At 25.4% G+C, this 19,404-nt stretch overlaps 1 protein-coding gene across 1 annotated transcript in view; it reads left to right on the top strand.

Moving 5' to 3' along the window:
• Positions 1-1,254: 1,254 nt before the first annotated feature.
• Positions 1,255-19,404, top strand: part of LOC107455310 (uncharacterized) — a 153,652-nt gene continuing 135,502 nt past the window's right edge. Inside the window, exon 1 of the mRNA XM_016072820.5 lies at positions 1,255-1,686. Coding sequence (XP_015928306.3) covers positions 1,596-1,686 — 91 coding nt within the window. The 5' untranslated portion in view covers positions 1,255-1,595. The remainder of the gene's footprint in view (positions 1,687-19,404) is intronic.

Raw genomic sequence — 19,404 nt, 5'->3', positions numbered from 1 at the left:
AGTTAAAAGTTTAACCCTTTAGGTCTCTGCTCATTATTATTTTTACTCCTAAAATATCACTACTATTTTGATCAATAAAAAAATATATCACAACTATGATAATATGTATAATTAACTATGTTTTAGTTGAATTTATGAACTGTTACAATTGACCCCATAAGTGGGGACAATTGTAACAAGTGCACGACTGTCAAAAATTGTTAATAACTAATATAATAACATTTAAAATAAGGTATTTATTTTTTTTTCTAGTAGAGAATAGTCTACTGTACTGGTCTGCCAATTAATACTAATAATATATTGGATTTTTTGTTAGTTAAAAATTGGAAATTAAAAAATGTAACAATTGACCCCACTCTCCCCTAGTTAAAAATAAAATTGATTTTTTTGAATTATAGTAGTACTCAATATTCTAAAATGTAAATTATATATATTTTTTTAATCTTATTTAACACACAGAATAGCATATAGTTCTAACATTCGTTAGCATTTTCTGCGTTCTAACATAGCGTTCTAACATTACGCTAGCATTTTTTGGCAATTTCGGACATTAGCCCCTCCACCCTTGCTTACATTAATATTAGAACGGTCTATATGTAAACTTTATAGTAACATAAAATAAATAAAATTAAAAAATAATTTTATTTTTATTATTTTGCAAAAAAATTCACCAGTCATAAAATAAGCATGAAGTACTCTCGAGTACTTGATTATGATTGTTTTGGGGAGAATTGAGGCATCAGTATTTTTCTTTTTATTCATCGAAAAATTAATGAAGAACTTTATTGCGCGGAATGGATGTTAGGAAAGAAAAAATTGAAAATCTTAGTGGTTCATTAACTATCTTTTAGAGTTCAAAGATAAGATTCTGATGTTTTTGAAACAAGTCTACAACATTGAAGCACTTTGGGGGGGGGGGGGAATTAGGTGATGGCCTTCTTATATATTCACAGAAAAAAGTGAAAAATATATAATAAAATATAATAATTTCTAAAATAAATATACGTATAAAACAGTAATAAAAATAAAGCGTCAGAATACTTGGAAAAAAAAGCTCAGGTTAGATCTTGGCTACTGAACCACATCAAGACCTACAATTTAAAATGAAAAATAAGAGGCTTCAAAAATAAGATAATTCAAAAGCCGTTACGTTCATTTTACTCTTCTAGATCAAATAATACTGTAATTACGTCATAAAGAGGTGGAACAATTACTTTTTATGTTTTTCGTAAAACAACAGAGGCATAAAATGAACTACTATTTTTTTTATATTTTTTACCAAGCACTGATGCGAAGACTACTTTTGAGTTTTGGTTTCGGTGACGCACGTTTCTATTTGTACGGCTTTAGTTGAGTGATGCCACGAAATCTGTCTGACACACCCCTAGCTCCGCCTCTTAAACTGTTACTCCGCCTACAAAGATTTGAAGACAAACATGCTTGAAACGATCTATCTTCAAAATAATTTCTCCCCGCCAGAAGGAATAGGTAATGTCGAAACGATTCAGTGTGATTTTGGACTTGATGTGATTTTATATTCAGTGCTCTAGCTGTGGTTTTTAAATACAATAATTGATATAACATCAGAATTGGTTATGGATGGCTTTTCTAATTTCATACCCTCAAAACAAGAGAACATCAAAACATCAGATACTCCAGAATATATGATAGATCGTAACATCATCGGTTAGTACTTGCTTAAACTTTTTTTTGATTAGTATTGTTTTTAAAAAAAACATAATGGAACAATATGCAAAAATGTTTTTAAAAAAACAACTCAATACTGGATTTTAATTGTTTACTAATATTTTTTGTATATTTATTTTTAACTAATATTTATGGCTTTAAACTGTTCATATCATTTAACTTGTTTATCGTGCATTTATTACTAAAATATATCTGAAAATTATTTGGATTATTATTAAGGAGTATTTGGATTACGGATGAAATATTACTGAAAATAGAAATTTTGTATTGAAAAAATAAAGTTTGCAAACTTGCTTTCATGCAAACCACACTCTTTTAAGCGACAATTCTGCAGAATAAATTTGGATTAGACGATTTTTTTCAATCGTATTAGTAACATATTATGTGACCAAGAAAATTTTATTTTGGGCGAAATTTTTTCCATTCTTTCTTTCTTTTCAATACTGGATTTTAATTATCTACTAATATTTTTTGTTGCTTTAAACTGTTAATATCATTCAATTTGTTTATCGTGCATTTATTACTAAAATATATCTGAAAATTATTTGGATTATTATTAAGGAATATTTGGATTACGGATGAAATATTACAGAAAATAGGAATTTTGTTAATAAAAAATAAAGCTTGCAAACTTGCTTTCTTCTAGCTAGCAAACCACACTCCTTTAAGCGAGTATTCTGCAGAATAAATTTGGATTAGACTATTTTTTTAATCGTATTAGTAACATATTATCATGTAACTAAGAAAAAAATTTTTTGGACGAAATTTTTTCCATTCTTTTTTTTTTCATTTATTAACGTAAACCAGATATAAGTTGTTCATCAGCAGAATGATTTTACACGTGTATGTTATTTATTTATTTTTTATGCGTCTTAAAAACTATGATATCTTAATTTATTCGTGTTCATTCGAGGCTGTATAATTTTGAATAAATATATAACTTAGAAGTCGCTTCTGAGAATTATTTATGAAAACTAGTTTATTAATTCATGCATATTTAATAATTATGAAATCGTATAAAATTCAAAAAGAATTATTTGCTTAAACAATTAACGGATTTTTAAAAATGTAGTGAATGCAGCAATTTACTCTACAGTGTATCTGTAAAGTCAGTGCACTTTTCACCTGAGACCGGTCAAAAATGTATCATTACTTTACGCGCACATTGTATTTATTACACGATATTTTTCTTAATTCTATTTATTTATTTATTTTTTCTTCATAACGGATTTTAAATTTTCTGTGAAAATATTTTTGAATTATAATTTTTGTGGTTTGGTGTATTAAAAATTCATTTCAATACAAAAATGTTTCATATACTATTTTCTTATAAATTAATATTCTATGTATTTTATTTCCCTATAAAATAGACATTTAATTTTTGAATGATGTGAAAAGTTATAAATTTAATAGTATTGTTCTTTTAGTTTTGATCTTGCAATATTATCTTGCAGTAAATGTATTATCTTGCTACATTTACTACTAAGGTATTATCTAGCAGTAAATGTTCAAATTTAATGGCAGTAGTATATTCTTTGAGCTCCATTATATACTAATCAATTACACTATAACTTCTAATGAATCACCTTTAAGTTTAAATTAAATAAAGCTATGAAAATTATAGCCTGTTATTTGTTTTATAGATAATTAAGATAAAATTCGTTTGCCATTTTGGCCAAATAACTAATATTTGATAAAAATAAATTTTGGATTAACAATTTAGCAATTATAAAAATTTAATTACAAGAATGTGTGTGTGTAACTGCGAATCTAAAATTGTTAAAACAGTTTTCACATTAATTTTATATTAACGACCCAAAACTCAATATAATATGTGGATACTGAATAGTTGAGCAATAAGAAATTAAAATAAGGACTACAAGGAAAATAAGTAAAAAGGAACTAAAATTAATTAATAATAGCGACACTCACACAGGGTTCATTGTTGTCTTGATATTCCTAAATTTATGATGTAAAATATTTTGTCTTTATTTGTCCTGAATTTGTGCTTTTTCGTCCTAAAATTTCAAATTTGTCTGTGTGTTTAGAACATTTTTTTTCCACTAATGCGGTTTTTAAAATAATTGATTTGAAGAATTGAAAGATTTAGATTTTTGATTCATCTAATGTCTTTTTATTTTAACAACAACAAACAACAAACAAAAACTTCATTGGGAACAAAAACAAACACATAAATACAAAGAATATATCTTCGTCGCCAAGAGGAAAATCCTGCCCAGGCGAGTAAGAAAGGTAACATAAGAAATTCATTTGGATTGGCACAAGACTGGTATAAAAAATCAAATGCTTCCTTTAAAGTGAAAAATAGAGATCTAAATCGTCAATGTTCATCACAAATTGAAATAAAGCACGTTTAAAAGAAGAATATATTTGGATATTTTGCAACTGAAATGGTAATTTATAATATAACTTAGGTTATTAATATTGCTTGTAATTATCGCAAAATTCGATCGTCCAAACGTTGGGACCGACCACCAATTGGCTATGGTTCTAACACAGAGCATTTCGTTATCCATAGGATTCACTGATTCAAACATTTTGGGAATACCGTCATTTTATGAAAAGAAACACTCTTAACAATTATAACAGATAATGCAGTAATAAATAATGTAGTGTGAAGTTATGTAATTTCACAATTATGTAATCATTTCTTTCATTTTTTTTGTTGATAGATTCTAATCAATATTGCAGAATATCATTTGAAAGCCAAAACATATAATGTAATTACTCAAATATTCACCTTTTCTCTTATGACAGCTGCTAGAGAGAATATTTTTTGATTTCTGATTAATTCAATGCTAACTGCAAAATCATTTCAGACCAGGGTTGGGTTTTTGACGTCAAAAAGTGGTTTTTGACATGACAAGGGTATAATACTGGTTTAAACCGTCAAAAACCCGTCAGAAATGTCAAAAACTAAAGTTTGCCAAAAAAATATATAAACTTCAAAACTACCAACAGTTGCCATGCATTATATTGAAATTTAATTATATTATAGGTAATCAGCAGGTTTTAAAATATTTTTTAATTAAAATTAAGGTAAAATAACAGATTTAAAATCTCAGAAATTTATATTCAAATGCATGTGCAGAAAAATTTTGCACAAAATATTTTTAAATATTTATATTTTGAAAAAAAAAATTTTTTTTTTGATACTTAAGAAAATTAAAAGTTTATTACTATGCATTTTTGACATATAAGGAACATATAACTAATATTTATAAGGAACTTACAAGTTATGTTGTATAAATACAAACTTGATACAAGTGTATGAAAAAAAAAATTTAATGTTATACCGAATATCTTTATTATCCAGTATGTTAATTTGAATTTAAAAGTAATTATATTTGGGAATAATGATAAATATAATTCATATTGTTTATTATATTTATTTATAATTATTACACTTATCATTTTAAAACAATTTTTACCTCTTAATTTCCCCCCCCCCCCCACTTGTATTAAGAATACAAATAATGCATATCTTGAAAGCAAGAACTAATTATTCAACAGCTGAATATTTAGATATTCAACAAAACTATGTATATAGTATTCAGCAAAATGAAATTCACAAGTATTTGGATAAACTAAATTTTCAGCATAGTAAATGAATAGGCTGAATATACTGTAAATCGACACTAACTACTCTGTGTATTTAACAGAAAGCACTTAAATTTGTATTGTCTTATGTTAAAAAAGATTATTAAGAAGATTTAAAAGAATATTAAAAAGATTTTTCTTTAAGAGATGTCTAATGTACAAAACTGCTAATGTTTATCTTTAAAAATGTCTAATTTTTAGTATAATCTATACTATACACTAAATTTGGTTATAAATAAATTTCTTAATAATATCACTGCAGATTTTCAATAACACATGAAAATAAATACATAATATTACAAAAGATGTGAGCTTTCAAAAGTACAAGATTTTGGTTACTATTCAAAATATAAGTGTTTCTCCAAAATTTTAAATTTATTTTTTCTAGAACATATTTAGAAACACTATCCTTTATAAAAAATATATAAATTTTATGTATTAATTAAATTTCACATATGAATATAGGTTTTTGACATTTTCGACATTTTTGACAGTGAGGTTTTTGACGTGACGGTTTAAACCATGGTTTAAACTGTCAAAAACTGTCACATGTCAAAAACCTGCCAACCCTGTTTCAGACTGAATAGTTTGTTAAGTTTATATATTTCAATAATAAGAAACACACTCCTGATAGGAGGAAGATAGACAGGGTGCGTAGCGTTTTTAAAAAGTACTTAAAGGTGCTTATTTTCGATTTTCGTTTTTTAAAAGCCCTTAAAGGTGCTTTTTTCATTGGGTGTTTTTAAAAAGTGCTTAATTTTCCCTTTTTCAAAATGAGATTTTTCCTTTACTATGTTGATTTTCGCTTCGAATTATGCAAAAAGACAACAGTTCGCATTGTTCTTTCTGCTCAACGTTTTCATAATTAATTCAACCCCAATCTATTTCGGCTTTATAGTCAGCCCGTAGCGTATGAAAACGCCATTCGTTTTACATAATTCAAAATTTCATGATTTTTGACAATTGTCAAAAACAATGCCAAAAGTTTTTTTTTGTTGACATGACTTAGTTAAAACAAGATAAAACCGTCGATTGTCAAAATCTTTCCAACCCTGCCTAATTTTGATATTTTTTTGAAGTGCTTAAAAATATTTTTTGAGTGCCTGAAAAGTGCTTTAAATGTGCTTATTTTTTGTTGAATTATTTGGCTACTCACCCTGATAGACTTCTGATCTTTTAAATTTTTAGCTTCATGAAATTACATGGCACTTATCAGGTTAAATTAAAATTTTACATTTTAACGAGTACAGAAAATGTATTTTATTTAATATTTATATATCTTAGTTTTGCTTGCTAATATTTTATTTGATAATTTTTTTTTAATTAAATAAGAAAGATTGAATTATGTAGTAACCATATTTATTTATGAAATGTGAATGCATTTTGCATACATTGGTTGTTATTGATGTGTTTATTTATTCCTACATAATTCTCAATTAAATTTAATGAGTATTTCTGAGTTTTCATTAAAATCTTAAACTATATAACTTATATTTGGTAAAAAACAAATGTTTACATTTTTTAAGATCTTTTTTTATTTCATTCATTTCAAAAGCAAAGTGTATAATAAAGATAAAAGTTGACAATTATTTGTACATAGTAAAGCATTAAGAATTCATACATTGAAAAATGCAAATGAGCATATCTGCAGCGAACAGATGAGTGCATTTCATTTCATTAATGATTACAATGCTTCTAGAAATTTCACCCATTAACTTTTTAAAGCAAGTTGTGCGCTTATTTATAATTTTAAACTGATCACATAACTTATTATGCTTTACATTTTACCAAGAACCATTACAGTTACTTCTTTATTATGTAATTTATTATACAATAAAAAAAAAGACTGAAATAGTTATTCTCATAATCATTTCTTTTATTAATCTCTTTGACAATAATCAAGCAATATTTTTTCATTGTGTAATATATCTTATATTTATATTTATTATTTATAAGTATGCATGTAGAGTATACTTCAGACGAAATTGAGTCTTTTCATGAAAAAAAACCTCTTATCTTCGAGCTAAATTGAATTTTTTCCCGAAAAACCCACGTGGGTAGAGTTTTTTTCTTTTCTTTTTTTTAAATTCCGAATTTTGCAAACCATGATTCGTTATGGGGTTTCCCTTTTTATTCATTTAATTTTTTTGCCACTGCAAAGCAACTATCACTTCCTTTATAGAACATTTTTTTAATGTTCCATTTTCTTTCCTGATATTCGAAATCTGCATTATATGGTGAGGGTTCTACCCTGTTTTACCCCTAGAAGAGAGGTTACAATACTTAATGTACAGATCTTGGGCTTCATAAGTCATCCATATATTTGTAATCAGTTTTCTGCGTGAACAAACGAATATTTTATTTTTTATCAAGCACTAAATTACGAAAATACAATTTGCAGAATTGCATTTCAAGTGAAGTTCTAAGTTAAAACTAATCATAAAAACAATGTCAATTTGCGATTAATGGAATGAATATATAATATATTTAATTTCCTAATAACTTACACATAGTTTCCTATGGGATTATTGCAACAAAAATGATGAATATTAATATCACGTTTTCTGTAAGTATTGTTTACAATTTGATATTAGATAATTTTTAAGGAGAACGAAAATTTAAAATTTTTTATGGATGTTTTTAAAAGTTTTAAAGACTTTATTAAAAGTTATATAATCTAATGAATTTTATTTGGTTATAAGACACCGATGCTAACTTTTCTAAAATAATAATAAGAAAAAAATATTTATTGAACCAAAACACAAGCATCAAAGTTGCTTGTTCTACATAATATTCTGCTCTTCCAGTTTTGCAATCTATAAGCTAAAATTAATAATAAAGATAATGTTATTGTATATTAAACTAAAATTTACTTTTAGATTGAAACAGTTAGAACAGACCCCCTTCTAGCAATTGTTATAAATTTTTTTTTAAATCATCCACATCTTTTATTTTTAGGCATGCCACAAGTCAAAATAACATTAAAATTCTGTTCAATCTATATGAACTAACATAATTTTGGCATAATTAAATTTTTTTTAAAAATCTTCTCTGCTAAGTAAAATTCAGTTAAATAGTTTTATAAAATCGTATTCAGATAATGAAAATAGACTGAAAAAAAAACTTTTAGATAATGATATTTTTTAGCTAATGATACGGCTTTTAAAATGAATTCCATTTTAAAAGCCTTTCATTAATTTACTTTCTGAAATGAAGTTTTTCTTCTATGTAGTAAGAGTTTTGTGCATTTAACGCTTAACAATTTTTTTCTTTTAGTTTTGACCTTTGTGTCTAGAGTGCTAAACATTTTTAACGAAAGAAATACGAAGACTAACATTTACAATGCTTCTAAAAAAACTTGGAAGTCTTAGAACAAGGTTTTAAGACAATAATATGACATTATACATTCTAAAATTACATTAGTATATGACATAGAACTTATAACGCGTAACCAAATAATTATGCGGCTAAGCAATGTAACATACAATATTTAAATACTGTTATTACATACTGTTATTAAATACAATAATTAAACAGTTTTAGAAGTCAGCAAGGCTCAAGATTAGGCAAGGATATCGAAACTTATCTTATGAGATAATAAATATATTTATTTTACCATTCAAAATTTATAAATTATTTATGTAATGCGGAAGTGGAACAGCGTGTTATTAACTCTCCGTTAGCTTAAGTTGTAAATTAGTTTGTTTTACAGAGTCGGAGTTTGTTTATTGAGTTGTAATAAATTTTTTTACTATCATTTTTGAATCAGGATAATTATCTGCATGTTACATTATTGTGGAAAGTGGTTTTTCTACCTTTTCCGCATTTTAAGATGGAGCGCATTTAAATATTTTGTTAAATTTTAATTGATATTTAAGATTGAAACTATTGTTAGATTCGTTTTAATATCATTAAAAAACAAATTACTAAAAATGAATTAGCTTCATATTAATTCCCAAATAAATATATTGAAAATAAAATTACTATTAACATCTATCAAGCAAAGCTTACAAACTTTTAATTAATCTTTTTTATTTTAAATAAAAAACGAGCAACATAACATTATCAAACATTAGTTTTCTTTACATTCCTTATTGTTAGTTTTATACTTAAGAATTCCCTACATTTTTTTCAGGTTCAAACATGAAGTCATTCTTAAAACTCACTATAATCATAAATAAATAATTATTTCCTTCAGATTTCCTACTGCTAATAATTACCTTTAAAATGATTCCCCAATATCTTTAGATTATTTGCGTTAAATTATTAAAATGTCTAGTAAGAAATTGTTCAGTTGATACTAAGTGAAATATTAGCAGTTGATGTTTTATAATTTGAATTGTTCATGCAACTAAAATTGAATTGTTCAGCAATATAAATACGTGTTTTTCATTTCCTATTTAGTTTTTTCCTGAAAACAAATTGTTTGTTGCTTGATCTAAGAATTTCTATATCAGTTGTGGGTTCAAAAAATTTTTTTCGCTTCAACATGTTTAGTAGGATAACATTTCTCAATGAGTATCGAAGAGCTTAAGAGACTGTACTAAGGTAGATCCCACTACACATAAGTTGCATTTATAGCTATCAGATGATTAAAAACTAAACCCTGATAGTTAAAATTTTTTTCATTTATTATACTGTCATTTTGTTAAAATATTTTTAAAATATCCCTCATTTAAAAGAAACTGCACTCTAAAAAACGCTATTAAAAATTTTATTAATTATTAAGTTCACTAAATAGTTAATATTAACACAGGTTAATAGTGGACTTAATAACTTATAGCGAAGTTTTATGTTATTCATTCAAAAATCAAGCCAAATTTCTTTTTATAAACTTTTTTAAATATTATATTAAAAAAATAATAATTAATAAAAAATACAATTTTATTTAATAGAATCCAAAAATAAAAACATATGTTTTTATTAATATAGAAATTTTTTTACCTAAGTCATACCTTGTAAAATATTTGTTAAACAAAGAATTATACGATTTTTGTATTTTTTTTTTTGCATAACTTTTCTACCAGGCCAGGTACCCGAAACTAGTAAAAATTTTAGGACCATCATCCCTGAATTAATGATTGAGTGTTATTTCACAGTCTTTGTCAATATGGAAATGTAGCTAATATAGACAAGAATTATTATTAGTTATATATGATTGTTATTTTTATAAGTGTATTATCACTTTGTAATAATAAATTTTAGAAAAAAAAAAAAAAAGGAACGGAAGATTATTGGTACAATTGCTAGGTAATGTTCAAATCACCTAAAATGTTCTCAATTCTGTTTAAGACTTTTTCTCTACAGTTTCATTGAGTGGTTTAATTTAACAAATTTCTTTGATGAATTCCAGAAATGCATAATATACACGACTGTGTGAACACCGTTTTTAGAAAATTTGTCACTAGTGCGGAAAATTTTATTTTATTACTTATCATTAAAATAGAAAAACCGTCCGTGACTTAGGTTATAGATGTGGAAAGAAAGCGAAGTATTAAGTAAAGCATATAAGACAATAACTAGTTTTATATCTTCTGAAAACTATTAAATTTAAAGAAATATATGCTTGTATGTATAATAATCAATAAAAAGTTTTATAAAAATTAAATTTTTTTTAAAAATCAGAGATTTTCGAACTAATTTTGTCAAAATTAGGTGGTGACAAAAGGGTAGAAACTAATTACAAGAGTCAGTAAATTGCTTACAGAAAGTTTTTTTTTTTCTTTTTTAACTTATTTTGTATACATAGAAGCTAACTAACAAACTGTATGTTCTGTGAATTTCGTTTATTTTCTCTGAATTTCGTTTTCTGTTATTAATTTTTACTTATTATAACTTAGTCACAATATTTTACATGAAAAAGTATTTACTCTATTTCAATGATAATTTCCAGCCTAAAATAATACTGTTGATTTAATATTTTTACTTATATGTTTTAAACCAATATTAATATTTAAATTGAACCAATTTAAATATTAAACCAAAATTTATATTAAACGTTATTAGACTGTTTGACGTGCATAAAATGTATCTTATGATACTTTTCATGATACATTATACATTTAATCTTATGATATATTTCATGATACATTTCATTTTATTATACATTATCATTCATTATGTACATACGTTTTAATTTCTTTCAAATGCATTAACAGTTTAACTGATGTTAATGTATTTTAAAGAAATGTATTTTTAATGCATAGTTTCGCATTCATTTTTAAAAAGGAGAAAACTATATATTTAATATTAAATCTCAGTGATAGAGATTGTTGCTAATATTTCAGGTCTTTAAAAATACAATGAAAATGTTCGGTAAAAATATGAAAATTATTTTAACATTTTCTTTACTCCATTCAAGACTTTTTTCAGACAATTTCATATAATTGTTATTTTTGATAATTTTTTTGATATATTTTTTCTTCTTAAAACCAAGTTAAGATGTTTTGTATCCTCTGTTATCAGAAAAGTTAAGCCTTCATTTTAATGAAGTACATTTTCTGTATAAGTATTTATTTAGCAATTTAATCAACAATGTTTTGGATTACAAGTATTTTTTTAGTTATCAATATTTTCTATGCTAAAACAATACTACTTCATTAATATTTTTTACTTTATTTTATATGCTTTGACTAATATCAATATTTATACTCATTTTAATGGGCTGTTTTGAGGTAAATGACATATAGTGTAGCATAACAATCGCTTTTGTTTTTTAATAAAGAAATATATAATACATAATTTTGAAATTTTTAAAAGGCAGAAAAACGTAATTATAATAATAAAAAAAATACTACTGCAGATTGTTTATATTTTACCTTTGTAATATTCGAGTCTTTAAAAGTGTGGGGGAGAAAATTTCTTTTCTTATGTGTATTTTCTTTTGTTCATAAAACGTTAAATAAGTTAAACATCAAATGTTCATAAAACATAAAAGCAGTAAAAATGTCGAGTCTTTCGAGTCTTTAAAAGTGTGGGGGAGAAAATTTCTTTTCTTATGTGTATTTTCTTTTGTTCATAAAACGTTAAATAAGTTAAACATCAAATGTTCATAAAACATAAAAGCAGTAAAAATGTCAGATTAAATCTAAAAATTAAAACGTATTAAAAAATTTAGTTCAAGATCCGAGTATAATCCGAAATACCATTTCTTTTTTCATGCAGAAATTACTAGGAATTGAATCATCCTTTAGGAGCCTAGAGTTTTCTGACCATAATTTTTGTTTTATTGTAATTTTTAAGAGTAGATTAATTTTAAAAAAAAAGAAAACACCATAATCTTTAAAGGTTGAAGATATTGTTTAATTTTGTAAAATCAAAAACTTAAATTTGAAATTTCTTTGTGAAGCATAATACGTTTTTATATGCAATTTCTACTATTTTATAAAAAAAAAAATACAAACAATTAAAATTATAAAAAAAAAATGCAAATAAATAGAATATTTTACAAAATATTCTATTTATGGTCCAAACAATTTCTATTATTAAATAGAATATTTTGAAATTTTTTATATAGAAATGAAAATTTTGCGTAAATTACGTTTATACATATACTGCACATGTACATCTGTAGAAACATTCATACATAGATACGTAAAATATTAATGCATACAATTTGTATGCATACATGCATATATGTTCCTACAAGAAAAAGTAAGTACATAGTATATACATACGTATATGTAATTATGTATGTAACTAAAATGTATAAGCATACGTATTTATCTAAAACATGTGTACTTAAAAATTGTACTAACTATGTAATAGTACAAAAGATTTCAATTAAAAATTAATCTCTAATAAATATGCAATAGAATAGTTCATTTATTTGCATACTTTTTCTCTCTGTACTTAATAACATATATAGTTACATATACTATTTTATAATATGCTACTTAATAGATACATATTACTAAATTTACTACTTTGTTTCAAATTAAAATGTTTCTTTGAATATTTAAAATTAACTTCAATGTTAAGTCACGTCAGTTAACATGATACGATCACAGAAAAAAAATATTTTAATTTAATTTTCTAGAAATTTCACAAATAAGAAATTCATTTAAAAGTAAATATTTAGAGTTTTTATAATGAAAAGTTGTTAAGTAAAGTGTGAGAAGCTGCATGTTTGATGTACTTAATGAGCAAAAATAAGTAAAGGATGTTTTGAAAATTTATTTAAATTACTTATCAAATATGACAGGAGAAAAACTCTGGAAGATCAACAGACACGTGCAGATATTAATAACATATCTTGTTTTTCTGCTTCTTAACTTGAAAGTTAATAAGTTATAATTGAACAGGGTGCGTAGCATTTTCAAAAAGTGCTTAAAGGGGGCTTGTTTTCGTTTTTTAAAAGCCCTTAAAGGTGCTTTTTTTAAAAAGTGCTTAATTTACCCTTTTCTAAAATGAGATTTTTTCTTTACCATGTTGATTTTCGCTACGAATTATGCAGAAAGACACTGTTCACATTGCTCAATTCAACGTTTTCGCAATTAATTCAACCCCAATCTATTTCGGCGCGTCGTCAGTCCGTAGCATATGAAAACGCCATTCGATTTACATAATTCAAAAATTTTGACAGTTATAAAAAACAATGCCAAAAGGGTTTTTTTTGACATGACGATTAAAACCAGATAAAACAGTCAATTGTCAAAAATTTTCCAACCCTACCTAATTATGATATTTTTTTAAAGTTCTTAAAAATATTATTTGAGTTCTTGAAAAGTGCTTAAAAAGTGCTTATTTTTTGTTGAATAATTTTGTTGAATTATTTTTTGTTGAATAATTTTGTTGAATAATTGTTGAAAACACTTTTTCAGTGAGAACGCCATATATTTTCATATATCCTACATCACTCAACTATTTATTTTCGACACACTAAAAATATAAATGAATTTTTTTTTTGCTGTAGATATTAGAGAAGAATTCAGTCTTGTTTTTGTATCCACAGGATTACACAGGTTAGATACACATGATTACTTAAAATCGGAGTCCGTCCGTCGGCCAAATTTGCGGTCTCGCAACTCGAAAAACATAACTTGAAAAGAGAAAGAAATCAAAAGCTAAAATTAACTTCACTTCATGATATTATTCATAAATTTGCTATATACTTTTTCAATGTTTCTTTTGTGGATTGGCATTAATTCAGAGAGAAAATAATCAATTACGAAATAACAGGAAAAAGATTTAAATAGCTACCCCTTTTTTTAAATTTTAGTGTGCATTTTATTAAATTTATATGAATACTATTTTCCCCCTAACATAGTCTTATTTCAGACAACTTGAAATTTCCTAATTTCCAGAAAATTTTGTATTTAAAGATAAACTATTAAGTTTAATTTTTAATTCAGTTATATCCATCTCTTAGATCGCTTAAAAATTTAAAATAACTATCGAATGTGAATTAAATTAATTCTAATTTAAAAATACTAACGGACATGCTTATATAAATATTAACCAACTTGTCCCAAACTACGTGTCTAAAACTGTTAATATCTCGCAAAGTATTGTTTTTAGAGGAGTAGTGTCTGTTCATGATCGGCTGTGATGGGCAGGTAAACTGATCGCAGCCATGTTATTGCCAATAGCCAACACTTTGGCCTCCAACTAGGAATTTCACATTAAAACTGGTTAAATTGTGAAAAAACTTATAGATTTATGAAAATAGAGTCCCCTTTTTTTGTGAATTTGAAATAAATTTAGTGTATTTTTTTCATCATATAAAAATTGTGAGTCTTGGTTTAAAAAAATATTGTATTAGTCTTAAACTGAAATTCTTTTAAAAGAATTTTCTAATAACTCAGCAATATCTATAAGACCACTCTGTTCATCTTAATTTGAGATTTAAAGTAACAATTTTAGAATTATTAATCTTACTTTTGCTCCAACTAATTATTGAAAATTTATTTTATTATTAACCATAATTCCCTTATTCAAAAAATAAATAAATTCACTGTATAGTTTTGGATGCACTTGTTATTTTAAATGTTGTAGTGAGATTTAAAAAGTTATGCTTTAACAAGAAATTTCAGTATTTTTAATAATTATTTAAACTTAAATTGCTCAAAATGGAGAAATTTCTAATAGTGAATGACTTATTATTTTTTTTAAAAAGAAACCAAAAACAACTATAAATTCTGAATACATAATTGTGCTTTTTATAAATTGAGAAAATTTATTGAAACTAATAATTTATTATTACCATTGAGTTGAAGCCGCCACCGTGGAACGAACCTTTTCTATAATAGCTCAGTGCCTTTATTGCAGTTTCAACTTCTAATAAGTTATTAAAAATCTTCGATGTTTAAAATTTCCCTTTTTTTTTCTTTCCTCTTTAAAAATGATGTTAATGAGAATGTAATAATTTAAATAATATTATTTTACATTTTGTTTATGAGACAGTACAGAAATGTAAATGATAGTTGCTGCTAAAAGGCGAACTTATTTATATTTTAGGGAGTAAAAAGAAGTCGTGGCATTTTGAAATGTTTAAAACGTTTTCGAATATTCTTGATATTTTTTTAAAGTAATTTATGGGCGACTTTTCTATGTTTAGTTGTAATGAGTGACTTGTTATTATCACGGAAGATTACGATTATATACATCACGAATACTTTACAATTCAAACTTTTTCGACTGTTGTTTAATAAAATAATAATAAAAAAACTATAAATATAAACTAAAACTCATTTTTGCTTGAAATTATTTTTGCAGAAATGAATTTTACAAATGTATGCAAAATTGTTTCAATTCGTTTAACATGTTCTCCAATTATGGCGAAAAACACAAAAAGTAAAATTAACATACCGAGATCCAAACTTCGAACAGCTCGCCTGTCCAAACTATGAGAACCATATTACCCAGATTGCGGCTACCCCCTATATTTTATTTAATATTATATATTATAAATCTGAATCCATTTCAAAAAAAATTTATGTTTATTCAGAGAAAGTACGTTTTTGTGTCTGATTTCCTTAACTTAAAATATCGTTTGCAGTAATTAATTAGCCTATTTGATGTCACCCCTTCGAACCATTAAGATTGAGTCCTAGAACCTGGAGATCCGATCAATTAGATCAAAAGTTATATTCAGGGTGGTCCGGTTTTCTTTGGCACACTGTACATTAGAAGTATTAATGCTAAAAGTTGATCTGGAACTATGAATGATAGTTAGATTAACTATATCTGTGACATGTAAATCAGGGTTGGCAAGTTTTTGACACATGACGGTTTTTACCGGATTATACCATGGTTTTTACCGTCATGTCAAAAACCCCTCTGTCAAAAATGTCGAAAACTGTCAAAAACCCATAGTTTTGTTAAAACTGTATTTTAATTTGAGTTCAACTGCTTATGATTTAAAATTAATTCATTTTTGGGCAATAAAATTAGAAAAAAAGTTGCTAAAAAATATGTAAGAACAGATTTTTGCATTTTCCCAACATGATTATATCAAATCATACTATTTGAAGTAAAATATTAGGATACTAAACAAAATTTTCAACATTTCCAAGCATCATTTTGTTTGGCATAATACATTACTGAAGAATGTCTAGTCATTCCTGACTTAGAATTTGTTAGTAGTTACAAGTTTTGAAAGTTTTGTTTAGCTTATTTCTAATATTTAAGAAATGCCAAATTTTAAATTCTTCTTTTTAGTTCTTGAATTTATTAATAGTCCCAAGTTTTTTTGTTTATTTCTAACAATTAAGATGTGCAAAATTTTGAATCCTTTGCAAATCAAGCTATAGTGATAAAAGTTAAGTAGCACTATTTTCAATAAGTATGTTACAATATTTCTGTATGAATGTATATCCTTCTATAAGAATACATGTATATAGTTGCAAAATCAATAGCAATCATTTACAACATTCATTTATAAAGGCAATTAAGTGAAAATAACATATTGTCAGCTATATGCCATAAATTAAAGAAAACAGTAGGTTTTTGACGGTTTTTACCGGTAAAAACACGGTTTTTACCACTGTCATGTCAAAAACCAGTTTTTGACGGCAAAAACCCAACCCTGATGTAAATATTATCTCCCTGGTAAATAAATAAATCCCTACTTATCTCCTGGCATCATAAATCAGCCCGCTTTTTTATTAGGATTAGTTTAATCCTATTGAAATCCGTTGCTATGGATATTTTTATAAAAACATTTAGGATGTAAAAATTGAAATCATGCTTAAGAAAATTTATAATTTTTTAAATTAGGTATTTCATATTTCGGCAATTTGTGCGTGCAACAAATATCCAAAGTGTTTCCTTTCTCAATGTAACATAAATAAAATGATCTAAAAAAAATTTTCTATGGCACATTCATATTGGCCGGAAAAATATTTCCTTAATTAACAAGTATCTAGATTTTGTCAATTGTCATTTACATAAAATTAATTAACTAAAAATATGTAGGTACTTTATATCAATAAATTATTATTTATTCTTTATTTAAAGGTGTATATTTGTAATATTTATTTATCACGCTTTCGTAATTTATTATTCTTTACTATTGTTATAATTTGATTTGATTTGATTATTATTCTAAATTAATAGCTTTAAAATTAAAAGTGATATTCTTTCGTTAAAGCAATCCTGTAATATTGCCGAATTATTTAACATTTTATGAAAAATATATTAAAAATGGTATTCAACTTAACCGATTTTGCGAATTTTAAACAATGTATAAGCTTTAAGTTTAATTGTTTCCAATCGGAACATGCAATTAAAATAGGAAATACAAATTGTTATTAAAAATGAACTTTGCACAATATTAAAACTTGGCTCATTTAACTAACTTCAAATAATCTAAAATTGAATAGGAATTTAAAAAAACAAAATAGTATATTAAGTTGCAACGGTAACCGGACAAAATGATTAAGTTTAAATTTTATTTCAATAAACTAGTCTTTCATTAAAGTCTCAGAAATAAATATCTTAAACATTTCTAAAAAAAATGGCTAAGTTTTTTCTTTTTTAGGGTTCTTTCAAACTCTGGGGTAGCGCAATCTAGAAAATATGGTCTTTAATACTTCGATCAAGAAAGTAATCAAAACTTTGGACCCCTTAATGTTAATTGAATCCCTAAATGTATACTATTCAATTTTTCGAGAGCTTTTTAAGCGACTCAAAAAATTATTGCATACAATTATAAAATTCGTTATGCAAATATAATTATCTAAAGAAATAATTTTTTTAACAATTAATTTTCTTAATAGTTAATTTTTTTTAAATTTGTATTTAACAGCAGTTAAAAAAAAATCATAAATTTTAAGGTATATAAATTTTAATATGATTTTGAAGAATGCAATTTAAATGGCAAAATACAAAACAGTGCAATCGGTTGAACTGTTGCTAAGTTTTTTTAGTATCTACAAAAAGCTAAATATTTAAAATTCGATTTTTCGAAAACTATTCGACTGATTTCTCTCATCTTTTCTATTTTGTCAGAGGGTGTGTCATATTTGTTTTTGTGTGTTTAAAATGTTATGAGAAATTGTATATCTTACAATTCTGATTTTTTTCAACCATTAATAAATAAAATATGAAAAAATAATAAACTATTAAATATTATTTTTGCTTAGAATTAAATTTTGTAGCTGTGTGTACACGCAAAATGGTTTTGATTGGCTTAAAAAAATCTCGAGATATGGCGAAATACGCAAATAATAAAATTAATATTAAGGAATCCGAACATTCGACCGCTCTCCTGACCAGTAAAAAAAAAGGTCCATATTTTCCAGATAGCGGCTATCCACAACAGCAATATGAGCGGCTATCCACAACAGCAATATGATCAAGAAACTGAATCCGTCCAAAAAAGAGTCTTTGTACTATAAAATAAAGTTTTACATTTCACTTTTAGTAAACCTATAATTTATTAGCTTGCAGTACGATCAACAGTTCTTAATTTAACCCTCTTATTGAATCCCATTTGTTAAAACCGCAAAGAAAAAAACCTTAAAAATATCGCTAATGATATGATTCAGCAATTTTTTCAAAAACGAACAAAGGTTTGCTTCAGTGCCACGTGAGTTTTGTTTAATTTATCTACATCTGCATCAACTAATTACC

Source organism: Parasteatoda tepidariorum, chromosome 11 (assembly GCF_982258835.1).
Source record: "Parasteatoda tepidariorum strain Cologne lab strain chromosome 11, Ptep-v5.0, whole genome shotgun sequence".
Taxonomy (NCBI): domain Eukaryota; kingdom Metazoa; phylum Arthropoda; class Arachnida; order Araneae; family Theridiidae; genus Parasteatoda; species Parasteatoda tepidariorum.
Note: the sequence above shows the minus strand (reverse complement) of the source record. Positions and strands in the feature narration are given on the sequence as shown.